The 17,710-nt window shown below is 42.1% G+C and overlaps 1 protein-coding gene and 1 long non-coding RNA gene across 7 annotated transcripts in view; one reads left to right on the top strand and one right to left on the bottom strand.

The window, feature by feature from the left end:
* The window catches only part of ATP6V0A1 (ATPase H+ transporting V0 subunit a1), a 201,225-nt gene that overhangs the window by 121,222 nt on the left and 62,293 nt on the right, over window positions 1-17,710 (top strand). For all 6 annotated transcript variants that reach the window (XM_073608392.1, XM_073608391.1, XM_073608393.1 and 3 more), the window contains exons 10-13: window positions 13,504-13,716; window positions 13,845-13,995; window positions 14,104-14,243; window positions 16,199-16,362. In XM_073608392.1, coding sequence (XP_073464493.1) covers window positions 13,504-13,716; window positions 13,845-13,995; window positions 14,104-14,243; window positions 16,199-16,362 — 668 coding nt within the window. The remainder of the gene's footprint in view (window positions 1-13,503; window positions 13,717-13,844; window positions 13,996-14,103; window positions 14,244-16,198; window positions 16,363-17,710) is intronic.
* On the bottom strand, window positions 4,712-9,293 carry LOC141114594 (uncharacterized). The gene is made up of 2 exons (XR_012236934.1): window positions 8,729-9,293; window positions 4,712-5,125 (listed from the first exon to the last, which is right to left on the bottom strand). It is a non-coding gene; the product is annotated as an uncharacterized lncRNA (long non-coding RNA).

Genomic DNA, 17,710 nt, shown 5'->3' with positions numbered 1-17,710 from the left:
CAAAAACGTGTATATCCAATGATATAAAAGTGCCCAAATAAATTAGTCCAAAAATTTGGTGAATTTCACATATCCTATCTTCCAAACTGTGCCACCAAAAAACATGCTGTGGTGTCTTCCAGCCGCCCCCACAGGTGTATATGCTCACCTTCCTGTGTGTGACACAGCGATTAGACTATGTCAAACAAAGCCTTGGAGCCACTCCTGTGCTCATTAGGAACCAGCTGTGCAGACTTCCAATGTTCTCAAGTGGAGATGGTTTATGCAAGAGAAAAAAACTCCATAGCGCAATATGTAGGTATAAAGGATTTTAAAATAATCAGCTCCCCTCACATATATGTGCATGCGTAAAACTACCCCTAAGTGCTAAAGTATAAAGTGCACAGTGCTATGTGAAACACAGCAAGTGAGTGATCAAACAAAACAACATATCAATTAAAATATCAAAATAAAATACAAGAGGATATAACAAACAGTGAATAAATGAAGTCCAAAAACGTGTATATCCAATGATATAAAAGTGCCCAAATAAATTAGTCCAAAAATTTGGTGAATTTCACATATCCTATCTTCCAAACTGTGCCACCAAAAAACATGCTGTGGTGTCTTCCAGCCGCCCCCACAGGTGTATATGCTCACCTTCCTGTGTGTGACACAGCGATTAGACTATGTCAAACAAAGCCTTGGAGCCACTCCTGTGCTCATTAGGAACCAGCTGTGCAGACTTCCAATGTTCTCAAGTGGAGATGGTTTATGCAAGAGAAAAAAACTCCATAGCGCAATATGTAGGTATAAAGGATTTTAATCAAATAATCAGCTCCCCTCACTGGGGTACTCACATATTGTGGGTGCGTGAGTGCACCATCCTTAACAAGCATAAAACGGTCAATCTCTCGGTGTGGTGTGCGGTGCGGCGTGTGTAACGAAAATCTCCTGCTCTCTCTCTGCTGACAGCTCCGTCCAGGCCCCTCCCCTACGCGTGTTCGGCACCGGGACCACGTGCCTTCTTCAGGGGGAATCTGATTGGACGAGAGCTCCAGAGTGAATATATATAACTCCGGCGGCCATTTTGCCTAAGACCGCAGACACATCTGTGTCTATAGCGGCCATTTTCCCTTAGGCCATGGATCAGGCTGACACCAGCCGTGTCAATCATGGCAGCCATTTTGCCTAGGATCACAGATTAATCGACCCCAAGATTGGATCAACCAACTTAAAATTAAATATTACTAAAATATTAAAAACAAACATGACATACTTTATTATAAAAAATTGTTATTAAAAATATTTGAATCACATAAAAAATCATAAAAAAATTCTTTTTAAGATATTAATCTAAAAAATCTATTTAAAAAAATATTCCAAAATGGATAAAATTTATACACCCAACATAGAATCACTGTGGGGAGGTAATTGAACTATCAAGGGGAACATCACAGTATACAATCTATAGTGGATGCCCTAGCTAACAATAACAATTAATAACAATTTTTTATAATAAAGTATGTCATGTTTGTTTTTAATATTTTAGTAATATTTAATTTTAAGTTGGTTGATCCAATCTTGGGGTCGATTAATCATATATGGAATGCTGTACGTTTGTTTATTATGTGATATTTTATCGTTTGCGGCGATCTAAACGTGTGTGGTGTGTGGCGGTGCTCTCTTTGCGAGACCGCTCCGTCCTGTATAATATTATTATATTAAGATAGAATACATGGTTATATATCATTGTAGATTATTTTTATGCACAACATCTGATTAGATCATTTATTGTGAGATCCTGCTATTAATAGTACACATTCTGCTATTTAGCAGATTTGTAGTCTCAGGGAAAATGGCCGCTGTAGTTACCTTTACTGCCCATTAGGATTTACATCTGTGATCCTAGGCAAAATGGCTGCCATGATTGACACGGCTGGTGTCAGCCTGATCCATGGCCTAAGGGAAAATGGCCGCTATAGACACAGATGTGTCTGCGGTCTTAGGCAAAATGGCCGCCGGAGTTATATATATTCACTCTGGAGCTCTCGTCCAATCAGATTCCCCCTGAAGAAGGCACGTGGTCCCGGTGCCGAACACGCGTAGGGGAGGGGCCTGGACGGAGCTGTCAGCAGAGAGAGAGCAGGAGATTTTCGTTACACACGCCGCACCGCACACCACACCGAGAGATTGACCGTTTTATGCTTGTTAAGGATGGTGCACTCACGCACCCACAATATGTGAGTACCCCAGTGAGGGGAGCTGATTATTTGATTAAAATCCTTTATACCTACATATTGCGCTATGGAGTTTTTTTCTCTTGCATAAACCATCTCCACTTGAGAACATTGGAAGTCTGCACAGCTGGTTCCTAATGAGCACAGGAGTGGCTCCAAGGCTTTGTTTGACATAGTCTAATCGCTGTGTCACACACAGGAAGGTGAGCATATACACCTGTGGGGGCGGCTGGAAGACACCACAGCATGTTTTTTGGTGGCACAGTTTGGAAGATAGGATATGTGAAATTCACCAAATTTTTGGACTAATTTATTTGGGCACTTTTATATCATTGGATATACACGTTTTTGGACTTCATTTATTCACTGTTTGTTATATCCTCTTGTATTTTATTTTGATATTTTAATTGATATGTTGTTTTGTTTGATCACTCGCTGTGTTTCACATAGCACTGTGCACTTTATACTTTAGCACTTAGGGGTAGTTTTACGCATGCACATATATGTGAGGGGAGCTGATTATTTTAAAATCCTTTATACCTACATATTGCGCTATGGAGTTTTTTTCTCTTGCATAAACCATCTCCACTTGAGAACATTGGAAGTCTGCACAGCTGGTTCCTAATGAGCACAGGAGTGGCTCCAAGGCTTTGTTTGACATAGTCTAATCGCTGTGTCACACACAGGAAGGTGAGCATATACACCTGTGGGGGCGGCTGGAAGACACCACAGCATGTTTTTTGGTGGCACAGTTTGGAAGATAGGATATGTGAAATTCACCAAATTTTTGGACTAATTTATTTGGGCACTTTTATATCATTGGATATACACGTTTTTGGACTTCATTTATTCACTGTTTGTTATATCCTCTTGTATTTTATTTTGATATTTTAATGGATATGTTGTTTTGTTTGATCACTCACTTGCTGTGTTTCACATAGCACTGTGCACTTTATACTTTAGCACCTAGGGGTACTGCACTTTGAGTGCAGCGATTTTTTCTAGCGCAGACACATTGTTTTTTTATTTTAATACTTTGCACGAATATGGAACGTGACTGAGTGTTTGCAGCTGGTCTCCACTGTTCACTTATTATTTTGTAGGCATTTATCCGTAAGTGGCTCGCAGGGTTTCATATATATTTTGTTTAAGGAAAAAATGTTGTCATGCCTTAAAATCTCCACTAGATGGAGTCTCTATGCACATACTTTACTCTGTTGTCTCACTGTTTGCTCAGTTCTGTGCCTGGCTGCACAGCGTGTGGAAGGAGATTTTGCAAGGTAAAAACAAATCTGCAAAAAATGTCTTTTTACTTTCCCTGATGTGACCAGTGGGTTAGGGGGACAGCAGCGCTGCACCCCCTTACATTACCCCCAGCCCCCCCCCCGCCATAGGGGATGCGGAAGGTCCCGCTATTTTACCGCTATAGTTTGTTACTGTAGGCTGTATTTTTACACAAGTCTGTGCCTCACTGCAGGAGGCTCTAGCACCCCCCCCCACCTTCTTGTTGGATCTGGGACCCAAAAAATGCCACGCTCAGGTGCGGGAAACATTTTAAATATAAAAGCGGCTGAATTTTTTTGGAGGGGGCGGGTCCTAATGCAGGCGCTCCTCTGCTGATGAGGAGGAATCAAGCTGCCTGCACAGAGACCCACGAGCTGTGGGACACGTATGGGTTGCAAAACTGGCATTCCTGATACAGGAAGGACACTCTTTTCCAGCACTAGGCTGAACTTTATAGCAGCTTTAAAAGTCATGACTATTTTCAGCGATTTAGTGCAATGTGTATAGCGCCTCTGTTTTTTGTACTTAGGACTATGCCTGCCAAAAGAGTAAAGGTTTCACAGTATTTCAATGCTGTCATCCTTGCCTGAATTACCAATTATGGCAACTCAGGGTGAGCCATTGGAGCAAATTGATGGTGCAGCTGCCTCTCACATCTCAGCACCTGTATACATGACTAAAGATGTCCTTTCCTCCTCCCTTCAGGGTCTGGAAGAAAGATTAGAGGCTTTAATCGCATCCGCCATTCAGATGGATATGAAGCGTACTAGATGCCCCTCCCCCGCTTCAGCTTCGCAAGGGGAACAGTGGGCACACAATGATGTTTTACCCTCACTCGATCAGGAAGAGAAACAAACCGATGATTCTTCTGTTGAGGAAACAACAGTAGATTTCAGCTTCTCAATCTGAAAAATTGCTGATACAATCTCTTACAGAAATTGTTCGTTCCACTTCATGCTGCCTTTAACAGAGTCTCATGAAAACTTGGCTCCTTAGGTTCTTTAAAACCTTCCCATCCTTTGCATGCATTTCCTGCACATGCATTACTTGAACAGCTTATTTTTGCAGAATGGGATAAACATTTTTTCCCTCCTAAGAGGTTTTCAATTCTCTATCCTCTGGAGGAGAAATTCTCCAAAAGATGGAAAGTACCAGCAATTGATGCTGCGATTTCCAATGTGAATAATAACTTAATAATAATAACAATATTATTCATTATACCATCTCTGTTTTGTGTAAAGCATAGAAACAAAAGAACATATTATACATGTCATTGAAAAAGCTGATAGGCAGATTGATACGTTTCTTTTAGGGGGGGAAAGGGGGAAAAAGAATCTGGAAAGTCACTTCACCCATTTGGGAACAGGGGCAGAACCAAAGTCTGTAGGGGGTTCCTGTTATTTGAGAGAATTAGAGTTCCATTGTTTCATCTGTGGACATGTATATTTTTCAGTGATCAGGGGCTTTCTTTATCCTTGATTTGTGGATCCATTGTGGGCTCTGGTCAGTCAGGACTGCTGTTCTTGCAACTTTCAATACTTCAAAAAGATCCTTGGAAGATCTTCTTGCTATTGGTTGCTTGACCAACACCCTGTCTCTGGGTATAAAAGGATGTGTTGGTTCTGTGGAAAGAGGAGGAAAGGTGACAGCTACCTTGTCATAATTTTCTGTAAAGCTACTTACCAGGTTTTTCACATACTCTTCCTGTAAAGAATATAGATTAGGTTCCTCTCCTATTTCTGTCTATTTCCTCTGTGTTGGTTTTCCCATTAATATCTCATAAGGGGATAAGCCGTTTCTAGAATGGGGTGAGGTACGGATTTGGAAAAGTATTGTGGGAAGAAAATCTAACCAGTTTCTCAAAGTTCCTCCTGTCGCTTTCTTTAGTTTATCTTTAATATTTCTGTTCGTCTTTTCTACTACTCCTCCTGCACTTTGGGGATGATAAGGGATGTGTAGTTTCCATTGAATACCTATCAAATCAACCTATCAGCGAGTGCATTCCCTTTTGCTATTTCTGTTTTATCATATGAGTGCCCACGAATCTTAATTACATTAATGTGGCAAGGAAGAAGGAGCGTTTCAATTAAACGTCCACATGCTATCTGTGTAAACATTCACATCCTGTCCTTCAAAGAGGAGTTGCGCTGAAGTTACTCGCAGTGGTTTACTTTCTAAGATATTGTCTGGGAGCCTGACAACTGAGTAATCAGTCTTGTATGTGTGATCGTCAGGACGTGTACAGCTACCGTCTACAATAACATGTAGGTAATCAGGGTTGGGGGTGTCTTTTAAATCAGAACGTGGTGAAGTAGATTCTAAAAGCTGTTAATTACAGTCATGTTGAGGAATAGGATCAGTTTCTGAAAGATACAAGAGAGAGTGTAGAAACCTGAGTTGTGGTGTGGTCTCTGAACATGATTTGATGTCAAGATGTTGTGTGTTAAAGAGTATAACTTCATAGCCACTTGTACGTTGTGCTGTCATTTGCTGAGTACTCATGTTCTGCATAAGGTGAACTACCGAATGTGTTGTGTATAATGTTGTCTGCCCTCCCAATGTTAATTTGGATGCCTCCTTTACAGCCATTGCACAAGCCACGAGAGCTTGAAGGCAAGAGGGCATCCCCTGAACCTGCACGGGTAAGACCCAATGCAGGTGCCCTTGAGAGGGACGCAGTGAGGGTGGCAAATGCTTGTAGCATTTCCTCAGTCCAATTAATCATTTTTGGAGAGCCCAACAACGTAGCTGCTCTAAGGATCGAATCCCAGTGTGAGCAATCAGGTATCCATTGTCTGCAGTAGACAATCGAGCCGAGGAAGGTGAGAAGCATGGCCTTCTCCTTCGGGGGACTGAGGCATGTAAGTACTTTGACCCGAGCCGGTGACACCAAACGTTCCCCTTGTTTGATTATACACCCCAAATACTCAACCTGCGACCTGCATCACCGGATCTTTTTGCAAGACACCAAATGACCTTCTGAGGCGAGGCGATGCTCAGAGTTGGACTCACAGCGTCCCTGGCTCTCACTACACAGCAGTAGGTCATCTACATATTGAAGCAGTATGTAACCCTGAGGAGGTGTCCAGTCGTCAAGGGATCATTTCAATACCATAGGGAAGGCTGCTGGGCTGTCAACAAATTCTTGTGGGAGCCGTGTCCAATTGACCCAGCCCCAAACAAAACCAAAGATCCTTTGTGCGTCCTCCCCAACCGGTACACTAAAAAAAAAATGTGTTCCATGGACTAACTATTTCCTTTAGTATGCCTTCCTTTTTGTATTCTTCAATCAATGGTGAAATGCCCTGCCCCTTCTGTAAGGGGATATTGTTTTTGGAAGTGTGATATTGTGTTGGGTTTGAAAGTAGGAGAGTAAGGTGTATGATTAAGATGTCCTACAGAGGTTTTGTCCTTAGCCCAAATTGGGTGATTTTCTAGAGGTCTAGGTAGAAGCATGTAATGTCCCCTGAAGTCGTGATATTTAGGATTAGTCAAGTCACATAGTGGAGACTTTGCTGTCAATCCACCTTCTTGGTCAAATCTTATATTGATTCTTAAAGCAGACATTAAGTCTCTTCCCATTAAGGAAAGGTCAGTCAGTCAAAACAGCAAAACACATAGTTGTAAGAAGTTCGTCCTGTAATGTACTAACTTGTAATGTAGGAGTCACTTTATGTTGGACATCAGTTCCATTAATACCCATTGAGCAACCCTCTGTACATTCTGAAGTGATAAACCTATAATCAGTGAGTGATATATTTTATGTAGACAAACCAAAAATGAGTAAAAATCTTCCCCTGGATTTTGTTTGCAAGACAACATAGTGTATACACTTGTGTCCCCTTTGTATGCTTTCTGCCAAGCTAGTCCTAGTTGGCCCCCAAAAATATCCCACCCTTCAGGTTTGTCATAGAGATCTCCCGTGATAAAAGCTGCCACTACATCAAATTCAACCGTGGTTTCAGGGTATACTGCTTAAATAATGATTTGGAGATCTTCTGCTCCCATCCTAGCTCCTATACAATACCTTTTTAGAAAAGCTGCAGCAGCTCTGGGATCCTTTCTAGCTTTAGGGCAGGTGTCCCTTATATTAGCCGACAGGGAGGGGGATCTGAACCTGAGTATTACCTATCGTGATCAAAGGAAGGGCCTTAAAGGGTTCCTTCTCTTTGTTTGCAGAACGAAGGATTATCTGACCCGCAGACTCTACTTCTTGTAATGCTATAGCTAGTTCTTCTGATTTTTTTTTTTTCTCTATGCCTCTTTGCTTCCCTCGCTTCTTTCTCCCTGTCTTTCCCTTAGTACATTTTACAACATTTCATCATATATTTACAATCCCAGTGTCACCCGGGGGGTAATTGTGTCGATTATGCGTCCCACAAATTTTCATTACCTCCTCCTAATCTTCCAGGGAACGCGGTCCCAATGACCCCAAGCCTGAAAGGTACAACTAATGTGCACGAGTTTGTACATTTTCCCAAAAAGGATCGACACAATTTGCCCCACAAGTGCCTTTTACAAAATCATAGGGGGAAGGTTGGTCCCGCTCACCTTCGGGAACTTCCTTCCCTAATTTATTTCCCATAATTATTTCACAATATCCTTAATGTCACAATGATACTTATAATACTTATTACTCCTCTTACTGTTAAACATTATTTTGTATATTGAATCTCAACATTTGAACCCTTGGGGTACCTTCTCTTAATAAAGGTCTCTTTCCCAGTTGAAGATGGTAATACACTCAAAACACCTTTGTGACATTTGTTTAACACACAACAAACACAATAACACTGATATAACTCTATAACTCTATGTATATCACTTATCAAGATCAAACCAAATAGTAAATCAATTCCCTTATGTCGAAGTATATATTCACACATGCATATGATCACAACAAAATACAGAGCAATATATTCACAAAGAAACCGTTAAATTGTGTGCACACAATTTCCCCCCTTTTTTTTTTTTTTTTTTTTTTTTTAGAGCTCCATACACCCGTCCTGTATTTTAAGAAAGCATCAAATGCTCTCTATAATTCTATAAGTCCGGCCAGCCTAGCGGGACATCGTTTAACCATTAAAACTATGCGACTTCTTTATCCCAGGAGAGCCAACCTAGCAATCCTCGAGATTATAAAATTAAAAAGAAACAATAGGGGTCAATCGTGCTAGGATAAGTGAAAAGGCTTCGTAAAATAAATTTACAAAGTTTCCACTCACCTTGCAGTCGATCGCCACCACTTCTGGTACCATTTCTGTTAAGCCGCCCCTATTTCTCCTTTGAACCCGGGTTGGACCTATGGGTGTATGGATAGAACACTCTGATCGATCGGGTAATCCAGACACACACATGGGATGGTGAATCGAAATTACAATGATTTACTGGTTTGCATATATATTATACACTTACAGAGAGAGAGAGAGAAAAACCTCCCTCTTATTATCAGCCAATGAGATTGAAGCACAGACTTTATGAAAAAATAAGCATAAAATGTCATAAATTGCATATTCTGCCTATAGATATCCCTCAGGCTATATCTAAATATAAGTTTATATATATATGTGACCACGTATGCTAGGCAATCTGCCAATGTTCCAGACACCCAACTTCTAACATGTTATAACTTTGTTGCTCATTGTCTATATTAAAATGTCAGGCTAACCACACGTACATCCTGTTCAAGTACATAGCTCGCAAATAATCTTTGCACTTCTAATTTTCTGCATAAGAAAGCAAAATACATTTCTTCTTGTATAACATATCTTAAAGCAGCACTCTAACATCCTTACAGTCCTGTAGACAATGCACAGATGCTTAAAGATCCAACAGATAAGAAGTTGGAATCCCTGCTAAAATCTGCTTTTTCCATAGCAGGTGCCGTCACTCAGCCCGCAGTCGCCGTGATAGGCGTCTGCCAATCCCTAAAGGACCAATTTAAACAGGCCCTTAGAGAGCTTCCTACACAACAAGCTCGGGATTTGGCTGAACTACCTAAGGCATTATGTTTTGCCATAGATGCCATTAAAGACTCTATTCACCAGGCATCCCGCCTTACGCTTATGCTTGTACATATGCGCAGAATCCTGTGCTTGAAAAATTGGTCAACTGAAACACCATGTAAAAACCTCCTAACTGGGTTCCCCTTTCATGGGGAGCGACTGTTTGGAGAAGACTTGGATAAATATATCAAGACAATTTCTGCTGGGAAAAGTACTTTTTTACCAGTCAAAAGAAAATAAATGCCCTTCATTTAAACTGGCTCTTTCCCCTGCGCCAGGGGCTTCCGCCTCTAGGCAGTGGCGACGGCCTCCGCCGTCAGACTCTAGAGGAAAAAAAAAAGGGGCAGACCGAGGCTCAAAAGAAGCCCTGGGGTAGGAAATCTGCAAAACAGAATCCTAAAGCCTCATCATTAAGGGGAAACCCCCCTTACCAAGGTGGGAGGAAGACTTCTGCAATTTTCAGAAGTCTGGAAAAATGAAATTCAGGACAGATGGGTCATCTCCACAGTAAGGCTGGGGTACAAGCTGGAATTTCATGACTTTCCACCCTCTCGTTTCCTGAGATCAAGCGTTCCCAAAGATCCAGAGAAAATAAAATCTGTTCCAGGCACTAGACCGATTAATATCTCAAGGGGCTGATCATACAGATACCCACAAAAGAGCAAGGTCTGGGGTTTTATTCAAATCTTTTCATGGTACCAAAACCAAATGGAGACGTCAGACCCATTCTAGATCTAAGAAAGCTAAATCAATTCCTGAAGATCCGCTCCTTTCGCATGGAGACAATCAGGTCAGTAGTTTCTATCCTTCTAGGAAGAGAACTGCTGGCGTCAATTGACATCAGGGATGCATATCTGCATGTCCCTATATTTCCTGCTCATCAAAAGTTTCTGCGGTTCGAGTTAGAACAGCAGCATTTCCAATTTGTAGCCCTGCCCTTCAGGCTAGCCATAGCACCTCGGGTGTTCACCAAAATACTGGCCCCACCTCTATCCAGGTTAAGGGCACAGGGCATAACAGTCGTAGCGTACCTAGACGATCTATTACTTCTAGATCAATTGGTGACTCGTTTGGAGCAAAGCGTACGCACTACAACCAACTATCTGAAAAGTTTGGGTTGGATTCTCGACCTAGAGAAATCTACCACTAAAAAGGCTGGAGTATACTTGGGTCTGATCATAGACACAGCCCAGGAAAGGGTGCTCTTGCCTCAAGTAAAAATTAATTCTATAAGAGAGCTGGTAGGAGGGTCAGGTCAAATGGCAATCCCTCCATTCGCCACTGCATGAGGTTGCTAGGAGCCATGGTAGCTTCATTCGAAGCAGTGCCATATACCCAGTTCCATTCAAGACTATTGCAAAACAGTATCCTGTCTGCTTGGAACAAAACAATTCAAGCTTTAGACTTACCAATGCGGCTGTCCCCAAGAGTGGCCCAAAGCCTCACTTGGTGGTCATTAACTCAGAATCTGCTGAAAGGAAAATCCTTCAGACCAGTCATCTGGAAAGTGGTAACGACGGATGCCAGCCTTTCAGGCTGGGGAGCAGTACTAGAAAAGACAACTGTCCAAGGACAGTGGTCAAGAACCGAAAGAATCTTGCCCACCAATATCCTAGAGATTCGGGCAGTACGTCTGGCTCTAAAGGCCTGGACTTTCAGGTTACGGGATTGTCCTGTCAGGATTCAATCCGACAATGCCACAGCTGTGGCCTATATCAATCACCAAGGGGGCACCAAAAGTCTCTCAGCACCGAGAAAGGTGAACCATATTCTAACTTGGGCAGAAAGAAATGTTCAATGCCTTTCTGCAATCTTCATTCCGGGAGTAGACAATTGGCAGGCGGACTACTTAAGTCACCAGTAGTTATTCCCAGGGGAATGGTCTCTTCACCCCGACATATTTCGGGCTGTTTGTCAAAGATGGGGGACTCCAGATGTGGATCTTCTAGCATCCAGGTTCAACACGAAGTTGGTCAACTTTGTGGCCAGAACAAGGAATCCATTTGCATGTGGAACGGATGCGTTAGTGACCCCATGGGATCAGTTCTCACTGATCTATGCATTCCCCCCTATTCAGTTGCTGCCTCAACTTCTTTGCAGGATCAAGCTGGAAAGAAAGCTGATAATTCTGGTGGCACCAGCAGGGCCCAGAAGGTCATGGAACGCAGAAATCGTAAAGATGGCAGTGGAGGGCCCATGGTCCCTCCCACTACGGCCAGATCTGCTCTCTTAGGGAACGATATTCCATCCTTCCTTAGGGTCTCTAAATTTAACGGCTTGGCTATTGAAACCCACATTCTAAAGAAAGGGGGGCTTTCTTGGTCAGTTATCTCTACCCTGATTAATGCTAGGAAGCCAGCTTCCAGAACTACATATTATAGAGTCAGGAAGGCTTATGTTTCCTGGTGTGAATCCAAGGGTTGGCACCCTCAGAGATATATCATAGGCAGAATTCTTGCCTTTCTACAATTAGGGGTAGAAATTAAATTGGCCTAAAGTACTATTAAAGGCCAAGTCTCAGCTTTATCGATCTTATTTCAAAGACCACTTGCTACTCATTCTTTAGTCCAGGGCTTTATACAAGGGGTAGGCACGGCTTAATCCGCCCTTCAAACCTCCCTTGATCCCTTGGAACTTTAAACTTATTTTTGTCTGTTACAAAAACAGCCATTTGAACCAATACAACAGATTCCCCTAGTCCTTCTGACAAGGAAGTTGGTATGTTTGGTTGCTATATCCTCAGCAAGGAGGGTTTCAGAATTGGCTGCTCTTTCTTGTAAAGAGCCATATTTGATTTTTCATGAGGACAGAGTGGTGTTACGCCCTCGTCCAGGTTTTTAGCCAACAGTAATTTCAGGGTTTCACCTGAACCAAGATATTGTCCTGCCATCGTTTTTTCCAAAACCATGTTCCAGGGAAGATAGATCACTGCATTGTCTTAATGTGGTGAGAGCAGTGAAAATCTATTTAAAGAAAACTGCTCAGATTCGTAGTACTGATGTCTTATTTATTCTGCCAGAGGGTCCTAAGAAAGGACAGGCAGCGTCGAAATCCACTGTCGCTAAGTGGATTTGGCAAGTGATAATTCAAACTTCTGATTTAAGGGGTAAGATTCCCCCGTTTCAAGTTAAGGCGCATTCTACCAGGTCAGTTAGTGCTTCTTGGGGCCATCAGGCCTCCATGGCTCAGATCTGTAAGGCCGCAACTTGGTCTTCAGTGCATACATTCACAAAATTTTATCAGGTAGATGTAAGGAGGTATGAGGATATCGCCTTCGGGTGCAGTGTACTGCAAGCAGTATAGATCCTCAAGTCTGGGTGTACCCTGCAGGTTGTTTTCTCCCACCCCTCATGTGGCATTGCTATGGGACATCCCATTAAGTAATTACTTAAGGCTCTGTGTCCCATGATGTACGATAAAGAAAATAGGATTTTTATTACAGCTTACCTATAAAATCCTTTTCTTGGAGTACATCATGGGACACAGAGGTCCAGCCCCTCTTTTTTGGATATAAGTATATTGCTTTGCTACAAAAACTGATGTGCTCCTGGAAGGAGGAGGGGTTATATAGGGAGTAAACTTCCTTTGATTGGGTTTACCGGTGTCAACACTTGAAGGTGGCCTATAACTCATTAAGTAATTACTTAAGGCTATGTGTTCCATGATGTACTCCAAGAAAAGGATTTTAAAGGTAAGCTGTAATAAAAATCCTATTTTTGTCTGAAGATAACATAGAATAACATAGAAAATACAGTTTTTGCAAGATGAAATTGCTAAACCTAAGCCTAGTTTGTCTTCAAAAAACATCTTTGTATTACTTTATCTTAAGCAATGACAACGTTATTGCAGAATAAACAGTATGTGAAATATAAAATTGCTCTGGTACATTAGGGGTAAAGGTACAAAAGCTGAAATGGTTCAATAAGGCTGCATTTGAGGTTTAGGCTTATAGTATTCTACAGCAAAGTTCACCTTCCTTCTTTTGCAATGCCAAGGTTCTCAATCAAACAGAAGACCATCGCCAGCGTGTCCTCCAGGCTGCAGCGAAAACAATCCGAGTATGGTTCATCAAAGTACGGAAAATGAAGGCTATTTATCATACTTTGAACCTCTGTAACATTGATGTGACACAGAAGTGTCTGATCGCAGAAGTATGGTGCCCAGTGGCTGATTTGGATTCCATTCAGTTTGCTCTTAGGAGAGGGACAGTAAGTATACATTTGTTACCCATTCACGTAACATCCTATATAGATGGGAGTTGTGCTTGGATGTGTTTTTTTGGCAAGAGTTAATTTAACGTGATTAGCATAATAAAAGAAATCCATCTTTCTTTTAGGAACACAGTGGATCAACTGTCCCTTCCATCCTCAATAGGATGCAAACTAATCAGACTCCACCAACCTACAATAAGACAAACAAGTTCACATATGGCTTCCAAAACCTGGTAGATGCCTATGGTATTGGCACTTACCGAGAAATAAACCCAGGTAATCCCATTCTTACTTAAAAGAACATTAATGACTAGAAATAATTGTAGTTTTTTACATGCAAGGTAGGTAGTTGGTGTATATTTACTAGAATTATTCTCTTTTCAGCTCCATATACAATTATTACTTTCCCGTTCTTGTTCGCTGTAATGTTTGGTGACTTTGGTCATGGCATATTGATGACACTGTTTGGAGTATGGATGGTCGTGAGGGAAAGTCGGATTCTGTCCCAAAAATCTGACAATGAGGTAAGATTTTCTCACCTACTCAGCAGTGTTTTCACTTTGTATGGCTAGAGAACCAAGACCTCTCTTTCAAGAACCTCAGGCCCATTTAAAAGGAAATTTGCCATCATGAGAGAAACATGTGGTCTACCCTTGCTGATTTCCAGTTGCCTGGCTGTGACCACTTTGGTTTAAGTCACTGACCTGGAGCAATAATAAAGTTAAGGTACACTGACCATTTTTGACTTTTAATAGCTGCATGCTTGTTTCACCAGCATCATTTGGGTATTCGCACAGCCATGCAACCAGCAATTTCTAGGAGAACAGCAACAGCAGTTCACATGTTTTTATCATTACAATTGTACTTGTATAAGGCAAAGAGCAACATGTTTAATGTAGTAACTCCTAAATCAGTCATCTTCCTCTTATTGTTTAGTAGTTGATGCCCCAGACCTGAGTTATTCTTGAAATTTTGCAGCATTGTATATGGAAAAGCTTATATAGGGCCCATTCACCCCACTGCATTACTGTAACAGGTGTTAACGTGCTTAGATGCCATTCATTCTGAATGGTACATCAACACACCTTCACAATGCACCTGTATTGCACCATTGTAGTGCTTTAAACTGGCCATTGATAGATTGAATTTTGGCCGGTTCAACAGGGACTTGATCCATCGATCGACTTGGGTACTACCAGCATGTCAGCTTTTTAGCATGTGGTTATTGCCAGCAGCTATAGCCACTAGCGGTAATCAGTGTGTTCTCCCGAAAGAGACTGCTCATCATGCACCCCCCACCAACCACCCCCTCCCCTGCTGGGAGAACACACAAGCTTTGCGAGAGAGATTCCCTCATCAACACTGACTGTGTTGATGGGTGCATCAAACAATTTTCCACAGTTTGCAGGAAAGGAAATCGCATAATCTATGGCCTGCTTTAGGCAGCCCTTTCAAATAATGGGCTTCCTTAAAACAGTGTGTGTTAAACAAACTGCACTGGTATGAAGGAGCCTTTAGTGTCCTGAAAAATATACCATTAGCTGAACAAACATACTGAGCTCACTCAAAGGACATGGTGAAAAAGGAAGTTTTCATAATCTGTGATATGATATAGACACTTGGAGTTACAGAAAAAAGCTTTCTAAAATGTCAAATGTTGCTGCAGACATGGACAGTATACAGTGCATCTGGAAAGTATCACAGCTCTTCACTCTTTCCACATTTTATGTTATGTTACAGCCTTATTCCAAAATGGATTAAATTAATTATTTTCCTCAAAATTTTTCAAACACTATCCCATAATGACAACATGAAAGAAGTTTTGTTTTCACAGCCTTTACCATGACACTCAAAATTAAGCTCCTACTGGCTCGGCGGCGGGAGAAGGAGAAGGGAGCCAAGCTAAAGGGGTTACAGACAGCTTTAAGACAAGGGTCACTATCAGTAGCAGAGACTACTAATAAATAACAGGACAAATAGTTATTCCTGACCAGTAAAGTTGCACTATAATAACAGTCTAGGATGGGTGGGGGGGGTTCAATTATTGCAAAAGTCATTTGTGTCTTGTTTCCCCTTTAAATTACAAAATGTCTTTTTTAATGAAACTGGATTTTTCTTTTAAAGAAAAATAACTAATGCACACCTTCAAATATACAATAAACTGAAGATAAAGATCAGCTAAATTCTCTCTTGGTTTTGAAGCTTTATACTACGCTATAGCCCATCTTGCCTATCCTACTGTTTTTCTTTGCAAGTTAAACAAAAGTATTATAATTATTCATCTCACAGGTTTGCAATGCAAGCTGAAATTTACCAGTCTTCTCTGACACTGTTGATCATTGTGATCACTGTTGGCTCAGTTGCTGTTACAATACCATAAATGAAATTATCAATCTCCATGACAAATCTTGTTGTATGTGAAGAATTATGGTTTGTGTGTCATTCCTATAATCGAACTGGTCTTCTTCTCTGATTTCAGCTCTTTAACATGGTGTTCAGCGGTAGATATATCATTTTGCTGATGGGCCTGTTTTCCGTCTACACTGGCCTGATTTACAATGACTGCTTCTCCAAGGCTCTGAATATGTTTGGTTCCTCGTGGAGTGTTAGGCCAATGTTCACCAGCCCAAAGGCTAACTGGACGTACGTGTCAGAAAGTCATTATTAAGTATGGTTTTCTTTTTAATAAGGAGTTTCTCCCATATTTTTAAACATTGCTGTTGCCCATCTGCTTCATGCTTATACCTGGTTGTTCCTCTGGACGAGGGTCACACCTTGATCATAGAACATGTATCAGAATGCTTACTTGAAATATGCAATAGATTCACTTCTGTAGCTGGCACTGTGTAGGATCATTACCTTAAAATCTGCCCATATTTGACCATCCAAAGACATAAGCGAAGACTCCAGGTCGGGCATCTGCAATCTCCAAAAAAAACCCTCTGTACACAAGGCGTCTCCTGTACCTCCAGAAGACTGCCTTCAGTTTCTTCTCTCCCTTGCTCCCTCCAATGCACAGCCCCGTGAGACCTGGTGTCTGTAGAAAGATGAGCTCCCAATCCAATGACTGGGAGCCAGTCAGAAGCCTTCCTCATTGAACACTCCGACAGCCAATCACAGTGAGCATTTAATGTAACCTTTTGTAAACAATAACAAAAGTAATACACTACCTGTTGTATCTCCTCAGTTCCTAATCTGTGAGTGAGAGAGCTGCAGCTGACAGAAGAATGTTTATTGTGTGCACAGGGAGTTAGTTAAAGGAGAAGTATAGCCAAAGCTCATTTGACTGTACTTCTCTTATGGATCACAGGAGTGCAATTTGATTTGCTCTCCTATGACCCGTTTTCAGCTGAAGACCACGGAGTCTGGTTCCGCCAGGTGCCTGGACTGACACCCGGCTCAGCCTCTCAGCGAGCTGCTGAGAGACTGAGCTTGCCGCCCCTGCCCCCCCCCCACAGCCCAGCGCTCCAGTGAGCGAGGAGGGAGCAGAGTATTTTACTACATAAAGTGGAGTTCCACCCAAAAATGGAACTTCCGCTTTAAGTGACGATGACCCCCTGACATGCCTTATTTTAGAGGCATCCAGCTCTCACTTCCTCCCGGGGCTCCGCGGAGTTGGTAGGAAGTTCACCTCTCCCCCCTCCCTGTAATCTTCTGGGACACATCACAGGTCCCAGAAGTTTGCCTGGCCATTCACATCGTGCAACGCGGCTTGCACATGCGCAGTGCCCCATGGTCCAGCGATGCGGGCATACGAAGCCCCGCTCCTCTCCCCCTCCTCTCCACGGCCTCGCCATTCTTACTGTGGGTGCCCGGCTGTGGCTTCAGGGGGAGAGGAACAGGGCTTCGTATGCCTGCATCGCTGGACTGTGGGACAGGTGAGTGTCTGATTTATTAAAAGTCAGCAGCTACACTTTTTATAGCTGCTGACTTTAGATTAGATTATTTTTCCGGTGGAACTCCTCTTTACCTCATTCATTTCAACCTGTAT

Source organism: Aquarana catesbeiana, linkage group LG12 (assembly GCF_042186555.1).
Source record: "Aquarana catesbeiana isolate 2022-GZ linkage group LG12, ASM4218655v1, whole genome shotgun sequence".
In the NCBI taxonomy this organism is placed as follows: Eukaryota; Metazoa; Chordata; class Amphibia; order Anura; family Ranidae; genus Aquarana; species Aquarana catesbeiana.
The sequence above is the reverse complement of the archived record's forward strand: the minus strand, read 5'-3'. Positions and strand labels throughout refer to the sequence as shown.